Source organism: Octopus bimaculoides, chromosome 5, assembly GCF_046866305.1.
Source record: "Octopus bimaculoides isolate indiv1 chromosome 5, ASM4686630v1, whole genome shotgun sequence".
Taxonomy (NCBI): Eukaryota; Metazoa; Mollusca; class Cephalopoda; order Octopoda; family Octopodidae; genus Octopus; species Octopus bimaculoides.
Genome location: NC_142932.1, coordinates 17,324,960 through 17,348,475, shown reverse-complemented (window position 1 = coordinate 17,348,475; position 23,516 = coordinate 17,324,960). Strand labels below are relative to the sequence as shown.

Genomic DNA, 23,516 nt, shown 5'->3' with positions numbered 1-23,516 from the left:
AAGTATTATTATATATATAATTTACTCCTCCTGTATGTGTGTATTTTTATAAGAGAAAAATATGTAATAACTGAAGTAGAAAAAAGATCGATTTCATACCTGAACCTCCTGTATTTGTGTATTTTATAAGAGAAAAGCATATAATAATTGAAGTAGAAAAAAAGATAGATTTCATTCTTGGATGTAATGATAGTAATGGAAAATTAAATTATTGAAGTATTCATGTTGCATTAAGAGTGAATTTTTCTTTATAAACAATGGTTTTGTTTTATTTTGGGGTGCATAAGCAAAAAGATTTGCTTTTGCTCCCATAACGTGATGCTTCTACATAAAGTTGGCCATGTGAAAAGCATGATTGTTCAAGTTGCAATCCAACAACTGTTAGTGTTTGGCCCTGAGTTTTATTATTGCTCATGGCAACAAAAAGTAGGATAGAAAACTGTGACCACTTAAATTGGAATGGGGCATTAGATGGTATAACTGGTATGTGAGGAATGAAGACATCTCACCTTTACCACAACCACTGAGAATATTTATCTCAATGCAGTTCTTCATAAGTTTGTGCACAATTAATCTTGTTCCATTGCATAATTTTTGTTGAGACAAATTAAGCAATAGAAGAATAGCTTCTCCTGAACCATTTACTTTCATTTTGCTGGGCAGACAAACAAACAGACAGAATCTTTCTTGTATATATATAGATAGATGTATATAACTCTCAGAAGCAATTTATAGGACTCCATACAAATATAGAAGAATCTTTAATATATTATAACTGAAAGGCTCAGACAGAGAGAGAGAAAATGTAAATACAATGAACAGTAAAAAAGGACTGGTTATTATGCTGCAAAGCTGAATAGAAGAGAGATGCAAACGGGTAGCCAACCAAGATCATTCAACTGTAGAAATAGTGGGAGCTGTCTACTAGATGGTAACTGTCTGGCAAAGTCGATTGTATACAGATCAAAGGTTGAATCAAACAGCAGTGATCAACCTAAAGCATATATTGAGGCACTGGAACTCACATTCAAAAACCGTTATTACAAGCATAAACATTTATTTGTCAACCCTGATAAAAAATGTGCTCAGCTTAGTCAAAATTTATATGGTTCTTGTGTGAGACAAGTCCTCATGAATTCAAAATTACCTGGTCTATTGTAGATAATATGCAACCTTACAGGAATGGAAGCTTCAAATCAAAGATACAGTGTGACCTTTGTTTGAGTGAAAAACTGAGTATTTTGACTCAAGGCACCAATAGTTTGAACAAAAGAAATGAACTGTTAACGCCTTGTATGCATGTGGCTAAGTATCTTTTATGCAAATACAAGCCTCCTTGAATTTTGTTCTGGTTCAGAAAAAAGACATTGATCTTTGAAATGTTTGATTAATGGGTTTTATTGATATATGTTTTAATATGTTTGTGTGCATGTCTATATGTAAGTATATGTATATAAGCATACGTGTATATGTAGACATAAATATAAAATTCTGTTTATATATGTGTGTATCTATGTGAGTTCATATGTATATATATATTCTTTTGCACAGGCACATGCAAAATGAACACCTGCATAGACACTTATTGTTTTTGAAAACATTAATTAAAAGTATTATTTTGGAACATTACTTAAACAGCAATGCAATTTCTTGACTTCCATTGTATGAAGTTTATAATGTTTAGAATAATTTTACCAGGAGAATCAGAGATGAAATCAAAAGCATGAACTTGAAGCTGTTGTCTTCACATGTGTTGTTCACAAAGGTTTTTAAATGAAACAATATAAGAATATGCGTTTCCTTCAAAGTTTCATTTCGTATTTCAAAAAATATTCTGACAGTGGATATTCAAAAGAAAACCGGGCTCAATTTATCAGCTGTTGATCGGAAACGAGCAACTCCAAGTACTGGAAATTGGAGCCTTTCATTTATAATGTATGTGTGTGTGTGTATACATATACAGAGAGAGAGAGAATGTAAATACAACAAACAATAAAATAAAAGTTATGTACGAGGTCTGATCAATAAGTATCCGGACTGTAGCCATAGTATTGAAGCTAAAGAATGCAGAGTGAAGCTGCTTGGCAACGATTGACCTTGAACTCTGCTGTGCATGCACACTAGGTTTTAATGTTCTTGCTCACTTCCATTGTTTAAAGCAGTGCTTGGAAGGAAGGTGTGTAGCATGTGATCATTGCATTGACCGTGGCAGAGAAAGTTGTCATGGCTATACTTGCTCAGAGGCCTGCACAAAGTTGCAGAAAGTGTATGGAGAGGAGTATATGAGCCACACGCAAGTGTACAAGTGGTTCAGATATTTCCAAGATGGCCGAAAATATGTTCATATTGATGAACATTCTGGGAGACCTGCAGCCAGCAGAAATGAGAAAAACACCATACATGTGCATGCAGCTGTGAGGGGAAATTGTCGAATCACCATCCATGAGTTATCAGAGGAAGTGCAGATTAGTTACAGTTCAGTTCAGTCTATTATCACTGCAGATTTGAGTATGAGGCACATGTCTGCCAAGCTTGTGCCAAAACTGCTTTCAGCTGACCAAAAAGACACTCGGGTTTCAGTTGCACAAGATCTTGATTCTGTCAAGAATAAGGAAAACTTTTTGAAAACTTTGCATAGGCCTCCAAACAGGTATCGCCAAGCTTTTCACAAAATTTGATGCAGATTCTCTTCTTAACTTCCTCTGTCATGGTCAATGCGATGATCATACACTACACACCTTCCTTCCAAGCACTGCTGTAAACAGCAGAAGTGAGCTAGAATGTTAAAGCTTAGTGTGCATACATAGCAGTGTTCAAGGTCAATCCATGGCAACAGTCCAGATACTTATTGATCAGACCGTGTATGTATGTGCAAGTATAGAAATGTATCTGTGTCTGGAAATGAACATAAGAAGAAAATGGTGTATGTCTGGTATAAGTATTATAATTCCACTTTGTCTTAGAAGTACCCATAACCAGTTGTTAGAACACAATATATTGGATCATCCCATCAGTAATGCAGTTTTTTCAATTGCTTGAACTAAAAGTCAGAGGAGGACAGGATAAACTACCTGCTTCAACTTGCTATATAGTAATTTTACCTTGAACTTATTCTTAGTGCAAGTTTTGAAGAGTGCAGTTCGATTTTAACAGTTATTTTTTCAAAGCTATAATAGAAGTGGCAAAGGAGCATATTCAGCATATTTTGCTTTATGAGTTCCATAAAGACACCAACTCAACAGAAAGTGTGAGGAATATATATGCAATATATGGGGATTGGACAATAAGCATAAGCCAGTGTCAACTGTGGTTCCAGAAATTCTGTGCTGGAAACTACAGCCTGGAAGATGAGCCTCGTCCTGGAAGATCTGTAGAGCTCAACGAAGACATCTTGCAAACCTTAGTGGAACAAAGTTCCATTGCAACTGTTGAGGAACTAGCAGAGAAGCTTGGATTTGGTCATTCAACCAGTCATTGGAGTCTGTACTAGAAGAAAAATGACCATCTTTAGTTTCAAGACGAAAGATGTTCTTCCATCAGGATAACGTTCAGCCACATACGGCAAGGATGATATTTCAAAGCTGAAGCAGTTTGAATGGGAAGCGATGCCCCACCCACCATATTCGTCAGACATTGCCCCATCTGATTATCATTTATTCTGCAGTCTTCAAAATCATTTGGATGGACAAAATATAAATTCTGTAGACGAGGTCAGAACAGTAATGGAGGAACATTTTTTGTCATGGACAAGTGAACTTTGGAAGAGGGGCCTTGCAAATTTATCAGATAGATGGAAGAGTATTATAGAAAATGAAGGAGAGTATATTTTAGATTAAAAAGAATTTTCTTTATCTTAATTCTGAAAAATAAAAGAAGTATAAAAAGAAAACACATTATTTATGGGATGACTCAATACTTATACCTTACAGTGTTAATAAGTTTTGACACTGAGATGTAAATTTTCTTGTCTGTATGTGTGCAGCTATATATTTAAATGCTTTTCTCAATGAAGAAATACTTTTTGTAATTGGCTCTGAAGAAGTTATAAGATATCACACTGGTACTCATCTTTGGGTGCACAGTGCCTTGTAGCCAAAACAGCAGTAAGCTAATGAAAGTCATTACTTAACTCTTGTTTATTTGTCTTTCATTTATTAATTATGTATAAAAGTTAAATAAGCCTCATTAAGGGATAATAATATCCAATGAATTTACTGGTTTCTTACCTTTTACTTATTTTGAATATTAGATTTAATATTCAAAAATAGGTACTTAAATAAGCTGAGGTTTATATTTATTTAAGAAAAATAAGAAAATAGAGGTAAATTAAAGTTTGAATCAAAATCGCTATCAGAGATTATGTCTATTTTTGCGATTGATAAAATTAATTATTAATTGATTTATCTCTATTTTCTTATTTTTCTTATTAGTTATATATACATCCAAGTAATTTTTATTTGCCTATCATGGTACTTAAATGAGAATGAGATGTAAAGGGACAATGTTTTTGAGATTCCGGTTCGAATGACATGAGTGTTTCTGTTTCACTTTTGACACGTAATACTTAAATAGTGGAGGAGATATGATGTTACTGTGGGCTGGAAGTATGCAAGAAGTTAAAAATTTTTTTGACTAAAACACAACCGGGACCCTAAGTAAGGCATGTGTAAAATTTGAATGAAATTGGTTGTGTAGTTCTGGTGTTTTAGGGATTCACACAGACAGACACACAGACATACATTCTCACTTTTATATATATAGATAGATATATATTTACATTATGTAAAGGCATCTAATTCTTTTTTTTTTTTTTTTGTATTTTCAGGGTGTATGGCTAGTTTCTTTTCTTGGAACTGTCATCTTAGATGTTGACTATGGTCTTGCAGTGGGTGTTATTTTCTCACTACTCACAGTCCTGGCTCGTTCTTCAAGGTTACTCTTTTTTCTCATTTTCATTATCTCCTTCTCTTAAATCAATATAGCAAAGTATTACATTACAGCCTCACTCTGTTTTCTTCTCTTACTCTTGTTTTTTGCAAACATCTTCAAAATGACTTTCTAAAATGAAATTCCATTATGCAGCTGAGGAGTACATTTTCATTGTACATTCTGTGGTGTTCTCACTACATGAATAAATGGAGCTTGTACGAAACGTACGTACTGCTATAGCCTATTGAATTTTTGTTGCTTATCTTCAAATGTATTATATTTTATTTACATTTTCTCCCCCCCCCCCTCTCTTTCAATATATGTAAATTTGTATTCTTATTTACCATAATATCTCTGCTGTTTAAATGTCTGTTTTGAAGTCTAGTAGCCAATCAGAGATCATCTTTCATTAGATATGATATAAAATATAAAACTATATAATATATTCTCAATTGCAGAATAATGCTAGATCCTGTTCAGGCTATATTATTAGCATTATTCTGTGATTGAGAATTTAATTTCACTTCTTTAACTTTCTAAGACATCTCAACGCTTCTAAAAGCAAACTTCGTTTGTTTATTTACGTTTGTCCATCATTTTGTCCATCATTTTGTCCACGTTTTGCATCCATCATTTTTAATCTCAATAGAAAAAACATTTTGGTCTTTTTGGCTACACATACCAAAACACCGGGTCTCAAAAGGGTTAAAGGGATCTAAATTAAAAACTTGCATTAAAATTTCATATTATGTCTCAAACACTAGCTTAATAATGACAATGTTATTTTACTAAATTCTTTTATTATTTCTCAAAAATTGAAACAATGACAATGTATTTCAATAGAAATATTGCATAAAGAAGATTAGAAAAGTTTTATCTCTAAAGATGAAATTAATTTATCGACTGATGTTTTTTTTGCAGACCCTATTCTTGTTTACTTGGTCAACTGCCTAACACAGATATTTACAGAGATGTGTCAGTATATCCATCAGTAAGTTGCCCCTTTTTTAAAAATATCTCTATTCAAAAGTACTGAAATTCTATAAGCTTCTAGGAAAGCCCTGCATTATATGTGCAATGATTTCATAAATAAAAATGTAATTTTTCCATCACCATCATTAGTATGTCTGGGTGAGCTGGATGAATCGTTAGCATGCTGGACAAAATGCTTAGCAACATTTCATCCATCCTTATGATCTGAGTTCAAGTTCTGCTGAGGTTTGACTTTGCCTTTCATCCTTTTGGGGTTGATAAATTAAGTACCATTGAAACACTGGGGTCAATGTAATTGACTAGTATTCTCCCCAAAATTTCAGGCCTTGTGCCTAAAGTAAAAAGGATTATTATATATCTACTTTCCATATGGCATGGGTTGGATAGATTATTGCACTTCAAGTCATTTCACATTCAGAATTACTGTCCTCTTATTCATAGTAAGGGGAAACTGTGCCTTACTCACCCTTTCATTTTGACTCAGTTTCTACTGGATGCCCTTCCTAATACCAGTTATTTTACAGAGTGTACCAGGTGCATTTTATTGTGACACCGACATCATAGGGGTTGTCATATCCTCAATAAGACATGACTTAAGAGGTTCTTTTTGTCCTATGATATCTGTTCATTTGTCAACCCCTTTGGTCTTTATGGTTACACATACCAAAACACTATGTCTCAAAAGGGTCAAAGTGATCTAAATTAAAAACTTACGCAAGAATGGCTGTGTGGTAAGTAGCTTGCTCACCAACCACATGGTTCCGGGTTCATTCCCACTGCATGGCATCTTGGGCAAGTGTCTTCTACTATAGCCTCGGGCCGATCAAAGCCTTGTAAGTGGATTTGGTAGACGGAAACTGAAAAAAGCCTACCATCTACCAAATCCACTCACAAGGCTTTGGTCAGCCCGAGGCTATAGTAGAAGACACTTGCCCAAGGTGCCACGCAGTGAGACTGAACCCCAAACCATGTGGTTGGGAAGCAAGCTTCTTCTCACACAGTGACATCTGCACCCATATGGTGTAGAAAAGAAAGGAGGAATCAGACAGACAGAGACAATGCTAGATGACTTATGAGGAAAGACAGTAATGATAGAGATATAACGAAAGAGAAAGAGAGAGAGAGAGAGTAATGGAAGAGAGATGCATGCTTGCTGGTAAAGGAGTGAGTGATAATTGTCAGTAAGAAGTGATTTAGGGGAGACAGAGTGATGGGTAACAGGATGGAAGAAGGTTTTGATGTTAGTTGGTAAGGGACAGTGTAAATGATGGGTAGTTGAAGTGGTGATGGGTATCATTAAAAGAGGGACTTTGAGAAGAAGGATTGATGATAAGCAGTGCAGAAGGGTAAATGAGAGATTGCATCATATAGCAATAAATTCAATGCAATCCTTTATTTTTACTCCAAACTTGAGATTCAGAAAGAAAAAAGAGGGAAGAGTAGTAAGATATGGGTTTTGGCGATAAATAAGGAATAGAATATGGACTGATTTAACGTTTCCCAAAGTAGTTTAGCTACAGATTTTTAAAGCCCTCACTCTAACACCCCATATGTGTGAGTTTACCCTGCTACTCTCCTCACACTCAGCAAAATAAGAGACTGTCCGGTCATGTTTCACAATTTCATACCTCTCATCAGAGAACAAATACCCTCTCATCCTTATGCCCACAGAAAGATCTTTATAGTAGTTGCTATTTAAATCAAACACAAACGAGGATCAGTATAAATTAAAACTTTGTGAGTGTGTGTATTTTCTCTCCCTCATTTTATGTCGTTAACATTTTTGTTTTTCTTTTGTCAGGCTGTCCAAATTAATGGTATCAAAATTTTCCGTTTCGAAGCTTCGCTCTATTTTGCCAATGCTGAAAACTTCAAACACCATATTTATGAAATGACAAATGTCAATCCAAGAAAACTGAAAACGAAAATTCAAACATTCAAAAAAGTAATTACCATTTATTAATACGCACACACACACACACACACACACACACACACACTCACACAAAACCACATGGTAAGCACAGATCTGGGTGTGTGGTTAAACAGTTTGCTTCTCAGTCACATGGTTTTGGGTTCAGTCACACTGTGTAGCACTTTGGACAAGTGGCTTCTACTTTAGTCCTGGGCTGACCAAAGCCTTGTGAGTGGATTTGGTAGACAATAACTGAAAGAAACCAATCAAACACACACATCATCATCATCATCGTTTAACGTCCGCTTTCCATGCTAGCATGGGTTGGACGATTTGACTGAGGACTGGTGAACCAGATGGCTGCACCAGGCTCCAATCTGATTTGGCAGAGTTTCTACAGCTGGATGCCCTTCCTAACGCCAACCACTCCGAGAGTGTAGTGGGTGTTTTACATGCCACCGGCACACATATATATATATTTCATCATCATCATCATCATCATCAATTAACATTCGCCTTCCATGCTGTCATGGGTTGCACAGTCTGACAGGAGCTGCCAAGTAGAAGGCTACCCCAGGCTACTGTGTCTGTTTTGACATGGTTTTTATGGCTGGATGCCCTTCCTAACACCAACCACCCTGCAGAGTGGTGAATAATAAATAAATAAATAACTACAGATGGATAATGTGTTATACGTATATGCTTGTGCTGTGTCCTCTACTACCACTTGATAACCAGTGTTGGTTTGTTTACAACCTTTAAGTTAGAGGTTTGGTAAAAGAGACTGATAGCATAACTATCAGCCTTAAAAAAAAAACTAAATACTGGGTCAATCTGTTTGACTAAACCCTTCAAGGCAGTGCCCCAGCATGGCCACAGTTTACTGACTGAAAACAAATAAATATACCAGTTCAATTTCATTCTCTACATTCACTGTCCCCTGTTATCCATATGTAACATACCAGTACCTTCACTGTCCATATGCTATATGCCAGTTCTCTATCACCATTCCCTTTCCACAGGAAGAATCTGCTAATGATACGGCTCGCCCAGGTAATCCTAACTACAATATCGACCTCACCACTGTTATCATTGATGCTTCAAGTTGGAGTTATATTGACACTGTTGGCGTGAAGACTATCTCTCAGGTAATCTATGTACACCTTAACTCACACTATATTTGCATTGACATACATCTCACATTGCACTCACCTGCCAAATCTGATTTTGTCAGGTAGAGGTAAGTCTTAGTTTGGTTGTTTGCAGCCCTAAAGATTCTGCTTGTGCATTCACAGCAAACAAGACACAGGGCCAAACTTTAAATCATGTAGGTGTATTTTTATCCATTCCAATGTTGACACACAACCAGTTATACATTGCTATGAGTAGAGCAATGGACTCCAGTAATTTGAAAATTAGTGTCGACCGAACAGAAAATATCGTCTACGATGACATTTTGTAATCATATTGATATTATCAAAAGGAATATGATTCATAATTAAATAAGGAAATTTGTGGACTTGGAATGTATAAGAGTATAAACAAGTGTAAGACACTGTAAACAACTGAAATAAAAGTATATCTAAATAACATTTTTTCTTAATACTTTTTATGTAGTGGTCGCAGGAAGCTCTGGCTTTCATTAGGAGTGGTCCACATAACCATTCATGATACAAAAACTGGGAGCCTATTTCAGTTCAGGGGTGAATTGTCATCACATGTCACTTAATCACAAACATGTGTCATATAACTGCACTAGAATGCTGTACCACCAACAATAAAGTGATTTCTCTCAGACATCACCCAGTAATCTATCAAGTCCATTTACACATTTCTCGATACATACTGCTGTAATGGCTTCCCTCCCTCATTTTATGCCTCCGTCGTAGATGGATAGATTTTCTAGTAATTGTAACTAGCAGAAAACCATCCAGTGGGACAGTATTTCTGCTAGTAATAGTAATAATAATCCTTTTTATTAAAGGCACAAAGCCTGAAATTTGGGGTGAGGGGACTAGTCAATTACATCGACCCCAATGTTTCACTGATCCTTAATTTATTGACCCCGAAAGGATGAAAGGTGGAATTTGAACTCAGATTGTAGTGTCAGGTAAAATACCACTACGCACTTTGTCCAGAGTGCTAACAATTCTGCCAGCTCACCACCTTAGATGATGATGATGATGAGGAGGATGAGGATGATGATGACGATGACGACGACAACGACGACGACGAGGAGAAAAAGAAGAAGAAGAATGATGATGATAATCTTTTCTACTCAAGACACAAGGCCTGAAATTTGGGGTGAGGGGACAAATCTATTACATTGACCCCCCCCCCCCCCGTGTTTCACTGGTACTTCATTTTGAATTCACAGAATTTAGAATGCCCCTCCCTCTACCCCCCCCCCACACACACACATACTCTCTTCTGGGGGCAAGGTTGAAAGGCAAAGCCAACCTCAGCAGAATTTGAATTCAGATTATAGCAATGGGCAAAATGCCTAGCAGCATTTTGTCCAGCGTTCTAATGATTCTGCCAGCTTGCCATCATAGTAATAATAATAATAATAATAATAATAATAATAATGATGATGATGATAATAATAATAATAATAATGATGATAATAATAATAATAATAACTGTTTCAAATTTTGGCACACAGTTATTTCGGGGGAGGAAATAAGTTAATTACATCGACCTCAGTGCACAACTGGTACGTATTTTATAGACCCTGAAAGGATATAGGGCAAAATTGACCTCTGTAGAATTTGAACTCAGAATGTAATAGTAATAATAATAATAATAATTATCTCAAGTTGATATTTCTATTTCTTGTCCAGGTTGTCAATGAATATGAACGAATTGGTGTAAAAGTGTTGTTGGCCCAATGTAAATCAGCCATCAGAGAGATGTTTGTGAAAGGCCACTTGTATGAATCCATTACAGAGAATTGTCTGTTTGTCACAGTCCATGATGCTGTACTCTCTGTCGTACAACCAAATTCACAGGTAAGAATTCCTACTTTAAAACCATATCAAATCAATATTTTAGTAATTTCTAATCAATGGCTGATCCACTTTCTCAGAGCAGTATGGTCCTTATGACTGTATGTATGTGTATCTATCATCATCATCATCATCATCGTTTAACGTCCGCTTTCCATGCTAGCATGGGTTGGACGATTTGACTGAGGACTGGTGCAACCGGATGGCAACACCAGGCTCCAATCCAATTTGGCAGAGTTTCTACAGCTGGATGCCCTTCCTAACACCAACCACTCAGAGAGTGTAGTGGGTGCTTTTACGTGTCACCCGCACGAAAACGGCCACGCTCGAAATGGTGTCTTTTATGTGCCACCCGCACAAGAGCCAATCCAGGGGCACTGGCAACGATCTCGTTCGAAAACCCTACAAGGCCAGTCAGGCGGTACTATGTATGTGTATCTGTGTCTATATGTATTTGTCTGCATTGTAGCAGAGTAAAGGAAAGTGTACATGTTCTATGTAGTGGAAGTGCAATGGCCCAGTGGTTAGGGCAGCAGACTTGCAGTTGTAGGATCATGGTTTCGATTCCCAGACCGGGCGTTGTGAGTGTTTATTGAGCGAAAACACCTAAAGCACCACGAGGCTCCGGCAGGGGATGGTGGCGAACCCTGCTGTACTCTTTCACCACAACTTTCTCTCACTCTTTCTTCCTGTTTCTGTTGTGCCTGTAATTCAAAGGGCCAGCCTTGTCACACTGTGTCACACGGAATATCCCCGAGAACTACGTTGAGGGTACACGTGTTTGTGGAGTGCTCAGCCACTTGCACGTTAATTTCATGAGCAGGCTGTTCTGTTGATCGGATCAACTGGAACCCTCGTCGTCATAACTGACGGAGTGCCAGCCAACCACATGTTCCATGTGAAGTCATTTGGAAAATAGCAAAATTTGAATGACTGGAAGTGACCCAGAAAGAGTATAGTTTCATACATACAAGAGGAATAGGGGAAACAATTGTGTGTCAATGATGTATGTCCTATGTAAACATGTGTGTATTTTTGTAGTTTCATTCTGTGCATTCTGGACCCAGTATTTATGAACTTGTATGGATGGGTGTAAAGTTATCTTATCTATATTGTTTGTGGTGTAAGATTTTGATCTCATGTTATTTTCAGTATTGTTATATATGTGTGTGTGTGCACATGCACACACTATCTCACTCATGCATGCACATCATCATCATCGTTTAACGTCCGCTTTCCATGCTGGCATGGGTTGGACGATTTGACTGAGGACTGGTGAACCAGATGGCTACACCAGTCCCAAACTGATTTGGCAGAGTTTCTACAGCTGGATGCCCTTCCTAATGCCAACCACTCCGAGAGTGTAGTGGGTGCTTTTACATGCCACCTGCACAGGAGCCGGTCCAGCAGCACTGGCAACGATCTCACTTGAATGTCTTTACATGTGTCACAGGCACAAGTGCCAGGAAGGCGACGCTGGACACAGGTGCCTCGAATATATATATATATATATATATATATACGTACATACATATATGAGCGTTGTAATTTGTTTGAAACATTATAGTGTGTGTACATCATCATCATCATCACTTAACGTCTGTTTTTCCATGCTGGCATGGGTTGGATGGTTTGCCTGGAGTTGGTAAGGCCAGAGGCTGCACCAGGCTCCATTGTCTGTTCTGGCATGGTTTCTATGGCTGGACATTCTTCCTAACACCAACCATTCCATAAAATGTACTGAGTGCTTTTAACATAGCATCAGCATAAGTGCTTTTTATATGGCACTGGCACTTCTATTAATTCTGCTGTACTTGAGTGCAGCAAGGTGCAAGATATTTTGAAGTATTTTAAAATATCTTTGAGCAACTCAACTGAGAAGTTAGGCAAAATATGTAAGGTGATGTCAATCAATGAAAATAAACAGGTAAGATATTATATTACCTTATGTACATTATATAATATACATTTCTGAACCTGGAACCATGTGGTTGGGAAGAAAACTTTTTACCACTCTGCTAGGTCTGTGCTTCGTGACTTATGTTTGAAATTAATATCTTTCTGAGCCCATGTTATGATTTTTTTTCTTTCTTTCTCTTTTTGTCTTCAGGATCATAGTTTGGAGCCAGACTCTAAAGAATCTGTGACGAAAGCTTCAACATCCCGCTTAGATGCAGATGTTGAATGTATTCAAATGAACAACATGGTTGGTTTCTTCTTTTCTTTTTCTTTTTTTTTTATATTTTCGAACTTACAACTTCATCTGTTTAGAGCTAAAAAATACAAAAATTAACCTATTATCTAATTCAGTAATCCTAGGATATTAAAACACTCATAATTCTTAGTTTTATTTTAGTGCTGCACAAATGAAACAACATACTTCCTGCTGCAAGTAACTTTCCTAATTAAAGATTATTTCCTAATTAACCCATTACCTACCAGTGATTTCATATGAGATCACTTAAAAATTACAAATTCCGTAATTATCTGTCAATATTTACACATATCTAACTTTTTTGCTATATCTACTAGGTATATTTCTCTGATATTCAAATGAGGTTTGCTAATTTTTCACCCAATATCTCGCTTATTTCTATTTAAAATGTTATTTTGAAATGTTATTTTGATCATTCCAGCGTGTTTCTAAGGCTGTTTTATGCTAGAAATCAAAGTTTCATAAAAAAATTCCAGTTAATAGAATTTTGGGAGGTAATATTGCCTATTCTCCTGATATATAATGTTAAGCAACGAAAATATTAAATTCTTTGCTGTAGCAACATATCTACATTGGAATTTGAACTCAAATCCCACAAAAAAGTATTCTGGCAAGTAGAAGAGTTGCACCAGGTTCCAGTCTGATCTGTCTTAGTTTCTACAGCTGGATGCCCTTCCTAACACCTACCACTTTACTGAACATGTCTGCGCCACATGAGACACATCTAAAATGTATGTTTTATATTATTTTGTTGTAGCCATCTGGTTTCACCAGTCCTCAGTCAAATCGTCCAACCCATGCTAGCATGTAAAGCGGACGTTAAACGACGACGACGACGACGGCATCTATTAAGACTACAATATTTCACCTATGAAGGGGCAATGCTTAGTGGTAAGGGTACTTAGCTCATGATCGTAAAGTCGGGAGTTCAATTCCCAGCTGTGTTGTGTCCTTGAGCAAAACGCTTTATTTCATGTTGCACCAGTCCACTCGGCTGGCAAAAATGGGTAGTACTAGTATTTCAAAGGACCAGCTTTCTCACATTCTGTGTCCTGCTGAATCTTTCTAAGAACTACATTAAGAGTACACATGTCTAGAGTGCTCAGCCATTTACACATTAATTTCACAAGCAGACTCTTACATTGTTCAGATCAACTGGGACCCTTATCGTCATAACTAACAGAGTGCCAGTTATTTCACCTCTATGTTTTATGATAGCTATTATATGCTTAATATGCATTCATTTTCTAGAGGGTATGAATTACATTCTTCATTATTGAATTGTTTACTACACTCTCGGAGCGGTTGACGTTAAGAAGGGCATCCAGCTGTAGAAACTCTGCCAGATCAGATTGGAGCCTGGTGCAGCCTTCCGGTTTGCCAGTCCTCAGTCAAATCGTCCAACCCATGCTAGCATGGAAAGCGGACGTTAAACGAGGATGATGATGATGATGCATTCATTAAAGGTGGCAAGCTAGCAGAATCGTTAGCATGCTGGGTGAAATGCTTAGCGGTATTTTGTCTGGCTTTATGTTCTGAGTTCAAATTCTGTTGAGGTCGACTTTGCCTTTCATCCTTTCGGGGTTGATAAATTAAGTACCAGTTATCGAACTGGGGGTCGATCTAATCAACTGCCCCCCCTCCCCCTCCCTAAAAATTTCGGGCCTTGTGCTTAGAGTAGAAAAGAATACACATTCATTACATTCTTGCAATATTTATTTGTTATAAACTAAATATCATCTTTTCTTTTCTTTTTTTTCCCCTCCAGAACACCCACGAGAGGCTTTAAGTAAAACAAGATATCAGTATATCGGCTTATTCAAAAGTCTTCCTACCAACTTCGATTCCATCCACTATCTGCATCCCAGCAGATTTTTGTTGTGGTCACCGTTTTCATTTCTATCATCACTTGATTTTATTTTTAGTTTCAATTTGTATTCCATTGCTGTGCTAAACATGTCAGGTTTGTGCATGTGTGTTTATATGTCTGTATACGTGTGTTCGTTAATAATAACGAATGAAAGATTAAGTACTCAGTTTCATAAAGTAGAGTATTTAATTTGATCAATATGAATATATCAATGCTGACAACTATCGGCAGTTAATTCACGGACAAATATTTCATGCAATTCTTCAGTTTAAGCCATGGGTGTTTTTTTTTTTTTTTTATGTGAGGAAAATGTTAGTGGTGTCTTATGTTGTGTTCAACCAACTTATAATTACATATATGTATATACATGTATGTATATGTGTCTATATATATTTACATATATATTTGTGTGTATATATATATATTACATTATATTATATGTATCATATATATTTCATTTTCCCCAAGCATCAAACTAATACCCCTTGCTTTTGTTTTTCAATAAATTTCAAATATATATATATACATACACACACAAATTATATGTATATATGTGTGTGTGTGTGTGTATTCATTCATTCATTCATTTCATTTAGTGCCTGTTTTCCATGCTAGCATGGTTTACATGGGAGTAAATTTGAGGCAGGATTTTAACAGCTGGACGCTCTTCCTGTCGCCAAGCCTTGCTTGCTTTCCAAATAAGGGATTTTTTTAAAGAATACTTGCATACAATTTCCTGACAGGAAATGTCAACCTATGCATATACATATATGTATATGTATATTTATATATATACATATACATACATACATACATATATATATATATATATATATATATATATATATATATATAGTGAAGTATATTTGCCATTTAAATGTGGCTGACCCCTAAGGGTGGATGTTACTGTTGCTTTTAGCCCCAGGAAAACATCTCCTCCAGCTGGCTTATCGACACATATCTGTGTCCTGTCTATCGACACAGATATGTGTCGATAAGCCAGCTGGAGGAGATGTTCTCCTGGGGCTAAAAGCAACAGTAACATCCACCCTTAGGGGTCAGCCACATTTAAATGGCAAATATACTTCACTTTATCGTGCAGTTACTGTTAACACCTCGTTCAGAGATTTAACATTGCTTATATATATATATATATATATAAGATCTGTGTATGGTATCCATGGTTACAAGGTCATGCATAATTAAAATTATTTGTACAATCTGCCTTTTTTGATTAACTAGACTCCTCTGTGAGTTAACATGTTTTCAGCCAGCTGATGTGTCCACGCTTTATAAGATTGTAATATTGTAATTATATACATATATATATATATATATATAGTAGGCTAGGCTGTGTATATGCAAGGCTAAAATAGAGTATTTGTGTTTGATTTTAAAGTCTTGACTATATAATGCATTAAGGGTTTTTATATGAAATATGTGTGTATATATGTATATAAGATTATAATTTTTGAGACTATAATCTTGACTTATTTCAGATGTTTAGATGTTTACTGTGTATATATATATATATATATTTTTAAGATGTATCTGTGCATAATTTTGTATGTGTGTGTGTGTGTGTAAGTGCATGCATGTATAAATGTGTATAGGGGTGTATATATAGATATGTGTGTATTGCAATGTATAATTTTATCCAAAGCCCCTCTAATTAGAACCCTTGAGAAGTAATTTTGCTTTAGTGAAATATATTACCATTTACTTTAAAAAGCTATGAAAAACCACCATTTTTTAAAAGGATGGTGATAAGAGTATTTTAAGAAGATATAAAGCATCTCAGAGTAAATGATTGCAGTGATAGTAGATTAGAATTTACTGGTGTTGTAAATGATTGTCTGTAAGTGAATGTTAGTATATATTTTGTACCTAGTGGCAGGCTAGTTGACATCAGAATGAAATTAAAAAAAAATATCTACACTTTGTGTGTCTTAATTGTAAGTTAATGCTATGAATGGATGCTGAAGTTTTCTACCTATCAAAAGGACTTGTGTTGTTAGTTTTTTTTTTTTTTTTGTATGTGTTTGTATGTGTGTTCAGGTAGGATGGCTGTGAGATCAGTCAGCTGTCCACATAGTTCGTTCAAGCATGCTAGCATGTATTTAAGGAAAAAAAGAATATATATATATATATATATATATATATATATATATATATATATATATATATATATATATCCAGTCCAGGGATCGTTGCCAGTGCCCCTGGACTGGCTCTTGTGCGGGTGGCACATAAAAGACACCATTTCGAGCGTGGCCGTTTTCGTGCGGGTGACATGTAAAAGCACCCACTACACTCTCTGAGTGGTTGGCGTTAGGAAGGGCATCCAGCTGTAGAAACTCTGCCAAATTGGATTGGAGCCTGGTGTTGCCATCCGGTTTCACCAGTCCTCAGTCAAATCGTCCAACCCATGCTAGCATGGAAAGCGGACGTTAAACGACGACGACGATATATATATATATATATATATATATATATATATATATATATATATATGTATGTATGTATGTATGTATGTATGTATATGTATATATAAGCTTCAGCTATGTGGTAATATTGTAAAAGATGATATAGCAATTATTTTGATCTAAACAACTGAGGAGAACTTTTAACTTTTATTTTTATTTTTTTACAAACGAGAAGGAAACAAAACTAAAAACAAAAAAAAAAAAGGGAAAATATGTACAGACTTTTAATTGTTTTGCAATTTAGTTTATGAACACAATTGTTTTGGTGCTCTTATTATTATTATTATTATTATTATTGTTGTTGTTGTTGTTATTTCAGTTTCGAATATTTTTTTTTTATATTTTACTCTATGAGTAAAACTACTCCTTTTTATATATATATCTCTGACAATCTTTATAACAGATACAGAGACAAATTGTGGTTCTCTGGTATTAAATTCTATAATCAGGACATATGCACTTTATGTAAGACTTGCACAAACACACACATACACACAAAAGCATAAATGCATGAAGCATTCATGGTTTTTTTGGTTTTTTTCATATAAAAGGATTTTTTCAATCCAATATTTACATGCTATTACTTATAGCTTTATGTTTGTGCTTCGAGATACTCTAATATATATATATATATATATATATATATATATATATTTACACAGATACACTCGCGTGCGTGCACACATTCACATACATATATATACATGTGTGTGTGTGTGTATGTGTCTTGAACCGTTGGCAAAATATCTGTTTGATAAAAACTGAGACCATCCTTTATTGTCTGTTTAGCTATGCACAAAACAGGAAGTAATGACCTACATTTTATCTAAATGAATGGACATAACATACTGTTTATTAAAACTAATTTAACACTTTGGACTGGACTGGACTGGACTGGTTGCAAATTTCTTCTCAAAATAGAGGCCACTCTGAAATATAACTATGCATTAATTATGAGAGGTGGACACTAGGCCATGTTGACAGCTGACCAAACAAAATTATTTCATCATGATCATCAGCGTCATCATCATCATCGTTATTATTTTTAAGATGGCAGGCTGACAGAAATGTTATCATGCCAGACTTAATGGCATTTTGTCTGTTTTTACTCACTGAGTTCAAATCCAATGACAGTTGACTTTGCATTTCATCCTTTCGGGGTCAAGGAAAATAGGTACCAGTTAAGCACTAGGGTCAATATAATTGACAAGCCACCGCCCTTAAAATTTCAGGCCTTGTGCCTATAGTAGAAAGGATTCTTCTTCTTCTTCTTCTTCTTCTTCTTCTTCTTCTTCAGGGGCTCTATACCCCTTTTATTTCCTCACCAGGCTCCCGTGGCTTTTATGGGTTTTTCCACGTGTAACCTTTCGAAGCGCCTCCCCCTATTGGGAGTTTTATTTGTTACATCTTTCTCTGTTTTTCCATTGTTTACACGAACGTTTTCTTTTCGGACAAAACCTTTTGTAACCTTCATCCTGTCTTTGTCCTTACATATTTTTAATTTATATTAGCCCTTGTGGCCAATAAAACCAGAATCAATTATTAAAATTATTATTATTATTATTATTATTATTATTATTATTATTATTATTATTATTATTATTAAGGCAGTGAGCTGGCTGAATCTTTAGCACACTGGACAAAATACTTAGCGGGATTTCATCTGTCGCTACATTCTGAGTTCAAATTCTGCCGAAGTCAAATTTGCCTTTCATCCTTTCAGGGTCGATAAATTAAGTACCAATCAAGTACTGGGGTTGATGTGAACGACCATACCCCTCCCCTCAAATTCCAGGCCATGTGCCTATCGTAGAAAGTTCGTCACTGGGGTCAATGTAATCACTTCCCTAAAATTGCTGACCTTGTGCCAAAATCTGAAGCCACTATTATTATTATGTTTATTAAGATGGTGAGCTGGCAGAATCATAAGCATGCCAGGCAAAATGCTTAGTGGCATTTTGTCTGTCTGTACGTCCAGGGTTCAAATTCTACCAAGGTCTACTTTGCCTTTCTGCCTTCCAATGGTCAATAAATTAAGTACCAGTTGAACACTGGCGTTGATATAATCGACTAGTCCCCTCCCCCAAAATTTCAGGTCTTGTGCCTATAGTAGAAAGGATTGTTATTATCATTATTATTATTATTATTATTATTATTATTATTATTATTATTATTATTATTATTATTATTATTATTATTATTATTATTAAGGTGGCGAGCTGTCCCGACCGTTAGCACGCCAGGTGAAATACTTAGTGGTATTTCGTCTGCCACTACATTCTGAGTTCAACTTTGCCTTTCATCCTTTCGAGGTTGATTAAATAAGTACCAGTTATGCACTGGGGTCGATGTGATCAGCTTAATCCCTTCCCTCAGGCTGCCCTTGTGGAAAAAATTTGAAATCATTATTATTATTTATTATTATTATTATTATTATTATTATTATTATTATTTTGCAAGTGCCCTTGGACTAGCTTTTGTGCAGGTGGCACATAAAAGACACCATTTCGAGCGTGGCCGTTGCCAGTACCGCCTGGCTGGCCTTCGTGCGGTTGACACGTAAAAGCACCCACTACACTCTCTGAGTGGTTGGCGTTAGGAAGGGCATCCAGCTGTAGAAACTCTGCCAAATTAGATTGGAGCCTGGTGTTGCCATCCGGTTTCACCAGTCCTCAGTCAAATCGTCCAACCCATGCTAGCATGGAAAGCGGACGTTAAATGATGATGATGATGATTATTATTATTATATGGCCAGTGAAAGGAGGGGTTGTGTCCATGACACTGGGCAGTCCTTCCCAGTTTAGTGAGACTGAAGATGTTTATATTCAGTTTGTATTTCTCTAAGTTAGTTGATGCATGCAGGAAGGGGAAGAATTCAAGAGAACAAATTCTGAAGAATTAAGATAATGCAAAGTGTTTAGGTAAAGTTACCTTCTCGAGCCGTACCAACTCGTAAGGACTAGGTTCCCTGTTTTCGTGACTTATATATTCCCCACCTGGATGGGACACCAGTCAGTCACAGGAATATTCCTTTTTGCCAGCTGAGTGAACTGGAGCAACATGAAATTAAGTGTTTTGCTCAAGAACACATGTTGCCCAGTCCAGGAATCGAAACTACAATCTTACAATCACGAGTCCAACACCTCTAACCACTAAGCCATGTCCTTCCACAAAGTGCTTGGTGTTGATGGCTGAGGATTGAGAAGTGGTGAGGGCAGTGGATCTTAACTAGCTGGTTTGGTAGAACAGACACTGACATAGTCACTTAAAGAAACAGCACATCTATGTGCCTGGAGATGTAGGGTGTTGGTGAGTGAACCTTTATCAAATTGGCCAAACATTTAAAACATTTTTTTTGCGTTTGTTTTTCCTTTTGGTGGGCAGTTGAGTGTCATCTCGCTGTATATTCCAACATGTATTACTCATGCGTTAAGCAGAAGGTCAAAATCCTAAGGAGGGGAAAGTGTTTTCTGGCCCTGATAAGGAAGTTTACTCTTTGAGATTCATTTTCTCAAATGCTATGAATGAATTCAGAAAAGAAGTCGCTTCTTTTAGACATAATGCATATTAATCTGTTTGTTTTATTCGTGTATCTGTTTCAGTCATTTGACTACAGCCATGCTGGAGCACCACCTTGAAGAATTTATAGTTGAACAATTCGACCCCAGAGCTTATTTTTTTAAAGCTTAGTACTTATTTTATTGGTCTCTTTGCTAGGTTACAAGAACATAAACACACCAACACTGGTTGTCAAGCGATGATGGGAGGACAAAGACACACACACACACACACACACACACACACACACACACACACACACACACACATATATATATATATATATATATATATGTATCTATATGTATGTGTATATATATATATATGTATGTACATATATATATGTATGTGTGTGTGTATATATATATATATATATATATATATATGTGTGTGTATGTATATATATATATATATATATATATATATATATATACAACAGGCTTCTTTCAGTTTCTGTCTACCAAATCCACTCACAAGGCTTTAGTTGACCCGAGGCTATAGTAGAAGACACTTGCCCAAAGTGTCATGTAGTGGGACTGAACCGAGAACAATGTGGTTGGGAAGCAACCCATGCCAGCACCTAACATTTTATGTACATATCATCCAGCACGTTCTTTTGGAAATCATTCATATAACCATTATATACATGCATTTGCATTTCGTTTAAATACACTTTCTCCATTGATTAATGATCAAATAAAAATTTATCTAACAATCTCTCAAAACAAACATATCATGTAAGTCTGACTGAAAATTTCATAGTTAAAATAACGACCTGCCTTCGACATAGCTATATACTAATTAGAAATGTGTCACAACACATTGATAGATGTATTGCTAAATAGATATGGTATACCACTATCAAAGAATGTATGATACTTTGAGGTACATAACAAAGTACATCTTATAAGATCCATTTTATTACATAGCTACATTCTAAATAAAAACTAAAAAACTAAATTAAAGTTATATATATATTTTATTTTTGCTTGTAATATTATAAAGGGGTGGGGGGGTTTGTGTGTGTGTGTGTGTTCTGATATAAACACAAGTTTGTCATTCATTTTTTCAAATTAAATGCTTTCTTTACCAAACTAAGCCAATTATTTTATATGTAGGTGTATGTAATTTTCCCTCCCACCAAATATTTTGTATAATTGTTCCTTTTTTTTTTCATACATGCTGATAACACTGGATTTGTGTTTTTTTTTATTGCTTTTTGCTGTTCTTTTTTTTTTATCTCTGGTCACCCAAGTTATGCAATGCCAAACCTGTTACCTACATAGATGGGTAACTGCTTGGGAAAACCTAGGTGCTAAATATGTCTTTTGATGGCTTTGCTCCAGTATGGCCACAGCTTACTAACTGGAACCAATAAATGAATATCAACAAGTGATAGTGACTGGCTCTTTTGGACTTGAGTTGCAAACAAAAGTATTGAAGCCTTCATCTTTTCAAACTTAGAAGAGGAATTAAGTTCAGCATTGCAGGCTACCATATATGTTTATATAAGCATATACATACATATGTGTGTGTTTTTATAGATATACATGTATAGATATTTTTGTGTATATGGATGTGTATATATTTTTATACAATCTCTCAGAGCTGCAAACATGAAATTTGCTTCCCATTTTTTATTTAACTAACTGCTATATATATATATATGTATATATATATACGTATGTATGTATGTACGTATGTATGTATGTATAGAGACTCCGGCAGAAACCAAGGCTGCGATTTAAGGACTGTGTCAAGTCCTCATTAAAGGCCTGTGATATGCAGGACACTGACTGGGAGAACAATGCCTGTCATCGCCACAGATGGAGGAAGCAGGTTAAGGAGGGGATCGACACTTTTGAGAGAGCACGTATCCAGCATGAAGAACTTAAGTGAGCTGCACGAAAGCGCACGGCTCGTTTAGTGAATGAGGAAAGCTTGGTCTGCAATGTTTGCAGTCGTGTATGCTTGTCAAGAGCAGGGCTCATTAGCCACCAACGGAGCCGCAAATGCAAAATATAAGCTAGTCCTAGAGCGCACAATGTTCCTGAAGGTCGGCAGTGGTCTTCCTCGGTCAGAAGTGGATGGCCATCATCATGTATATATGTATGTATGCAAACTATAAAATGCTGGCTATACCAGAAAGTTTCCAGAAACCATCTATTAGCATATCCAACCCCAACAAATTCCTTTTGCAGTTCAGTTCTTTTCTAGAACACTCCTTGTGTTATTTACCCAAATACTCTGATTCACTCAGATATTTTGATGATGATGTTCTTAATAAAACTCTTGTTTTGGTGCTTTGTATACATTCACACACATGCAACATGCACACATATATGTATGTGTGTGTGTGTGTGTATATATATATATATATATATATATATATATGAGTTGGCAGAATCAGTACAGTATTGGATAGGCTGCTATGCACTCTTTGTTTTGATTCTCAGTGTTTTGAGTTCAAATCCTCAAATCCCACCAAAGCCATCTTTATCTTTCATCCTTTTATGAGTTGATAAATAAAGTAACAGTCGTG

At 36.0% G+C, this 23,516-nt stretch overlaps 1 protein-coding gene across 4 annotated transcripts in view; it reads left to right on the top strand.

The window, feature by feature from the left end:
* The window catches only part of LOC106873475 (prestin), a 210,304-nt gene extending 194,998 nt beyond the window's left edge, over positions 1-15,306 (top strand). For 2 of the 4 annotated variants that reach the window (XM_052967943.2, XM_014920860.3), the window contains 7 exons: positions 4,826-4,932; positions 5,851-5,920; positions 7,724-7,867; positions 8,860-8,985; positions 10,681-10,848; positions 12,956-13,051; positions 14,829-15,306. In XM_052967943.2, coding sequence (XP_052823903.1) covers positions 4,826-4,932; positions 5,851-5,920; positions 7,724-7,867; positions 8,860-8,985; positions 10,681-10,848; positions 12,956-13,051; positions 14,829-14,849 — 732 coding nt within the window. In that variant the 3' untranslated portion in view covers positions 14,850-15,306. The remainder of the gene's footprint in view (positions 1-4,825; positions 4,933-5,850; positions 5,921-7,723; positions 7,868-8,859; positions 8,986-10,680; positions 10,849-12,955; positions 13,052-14,828) is intronic. The other 2 variants (XM_052967944.2, XM_014920861.3) reach the window with 1 other exon arrangement.
* Positions 15,307-23,516: the final 8,210 nt, after the last annotated feature.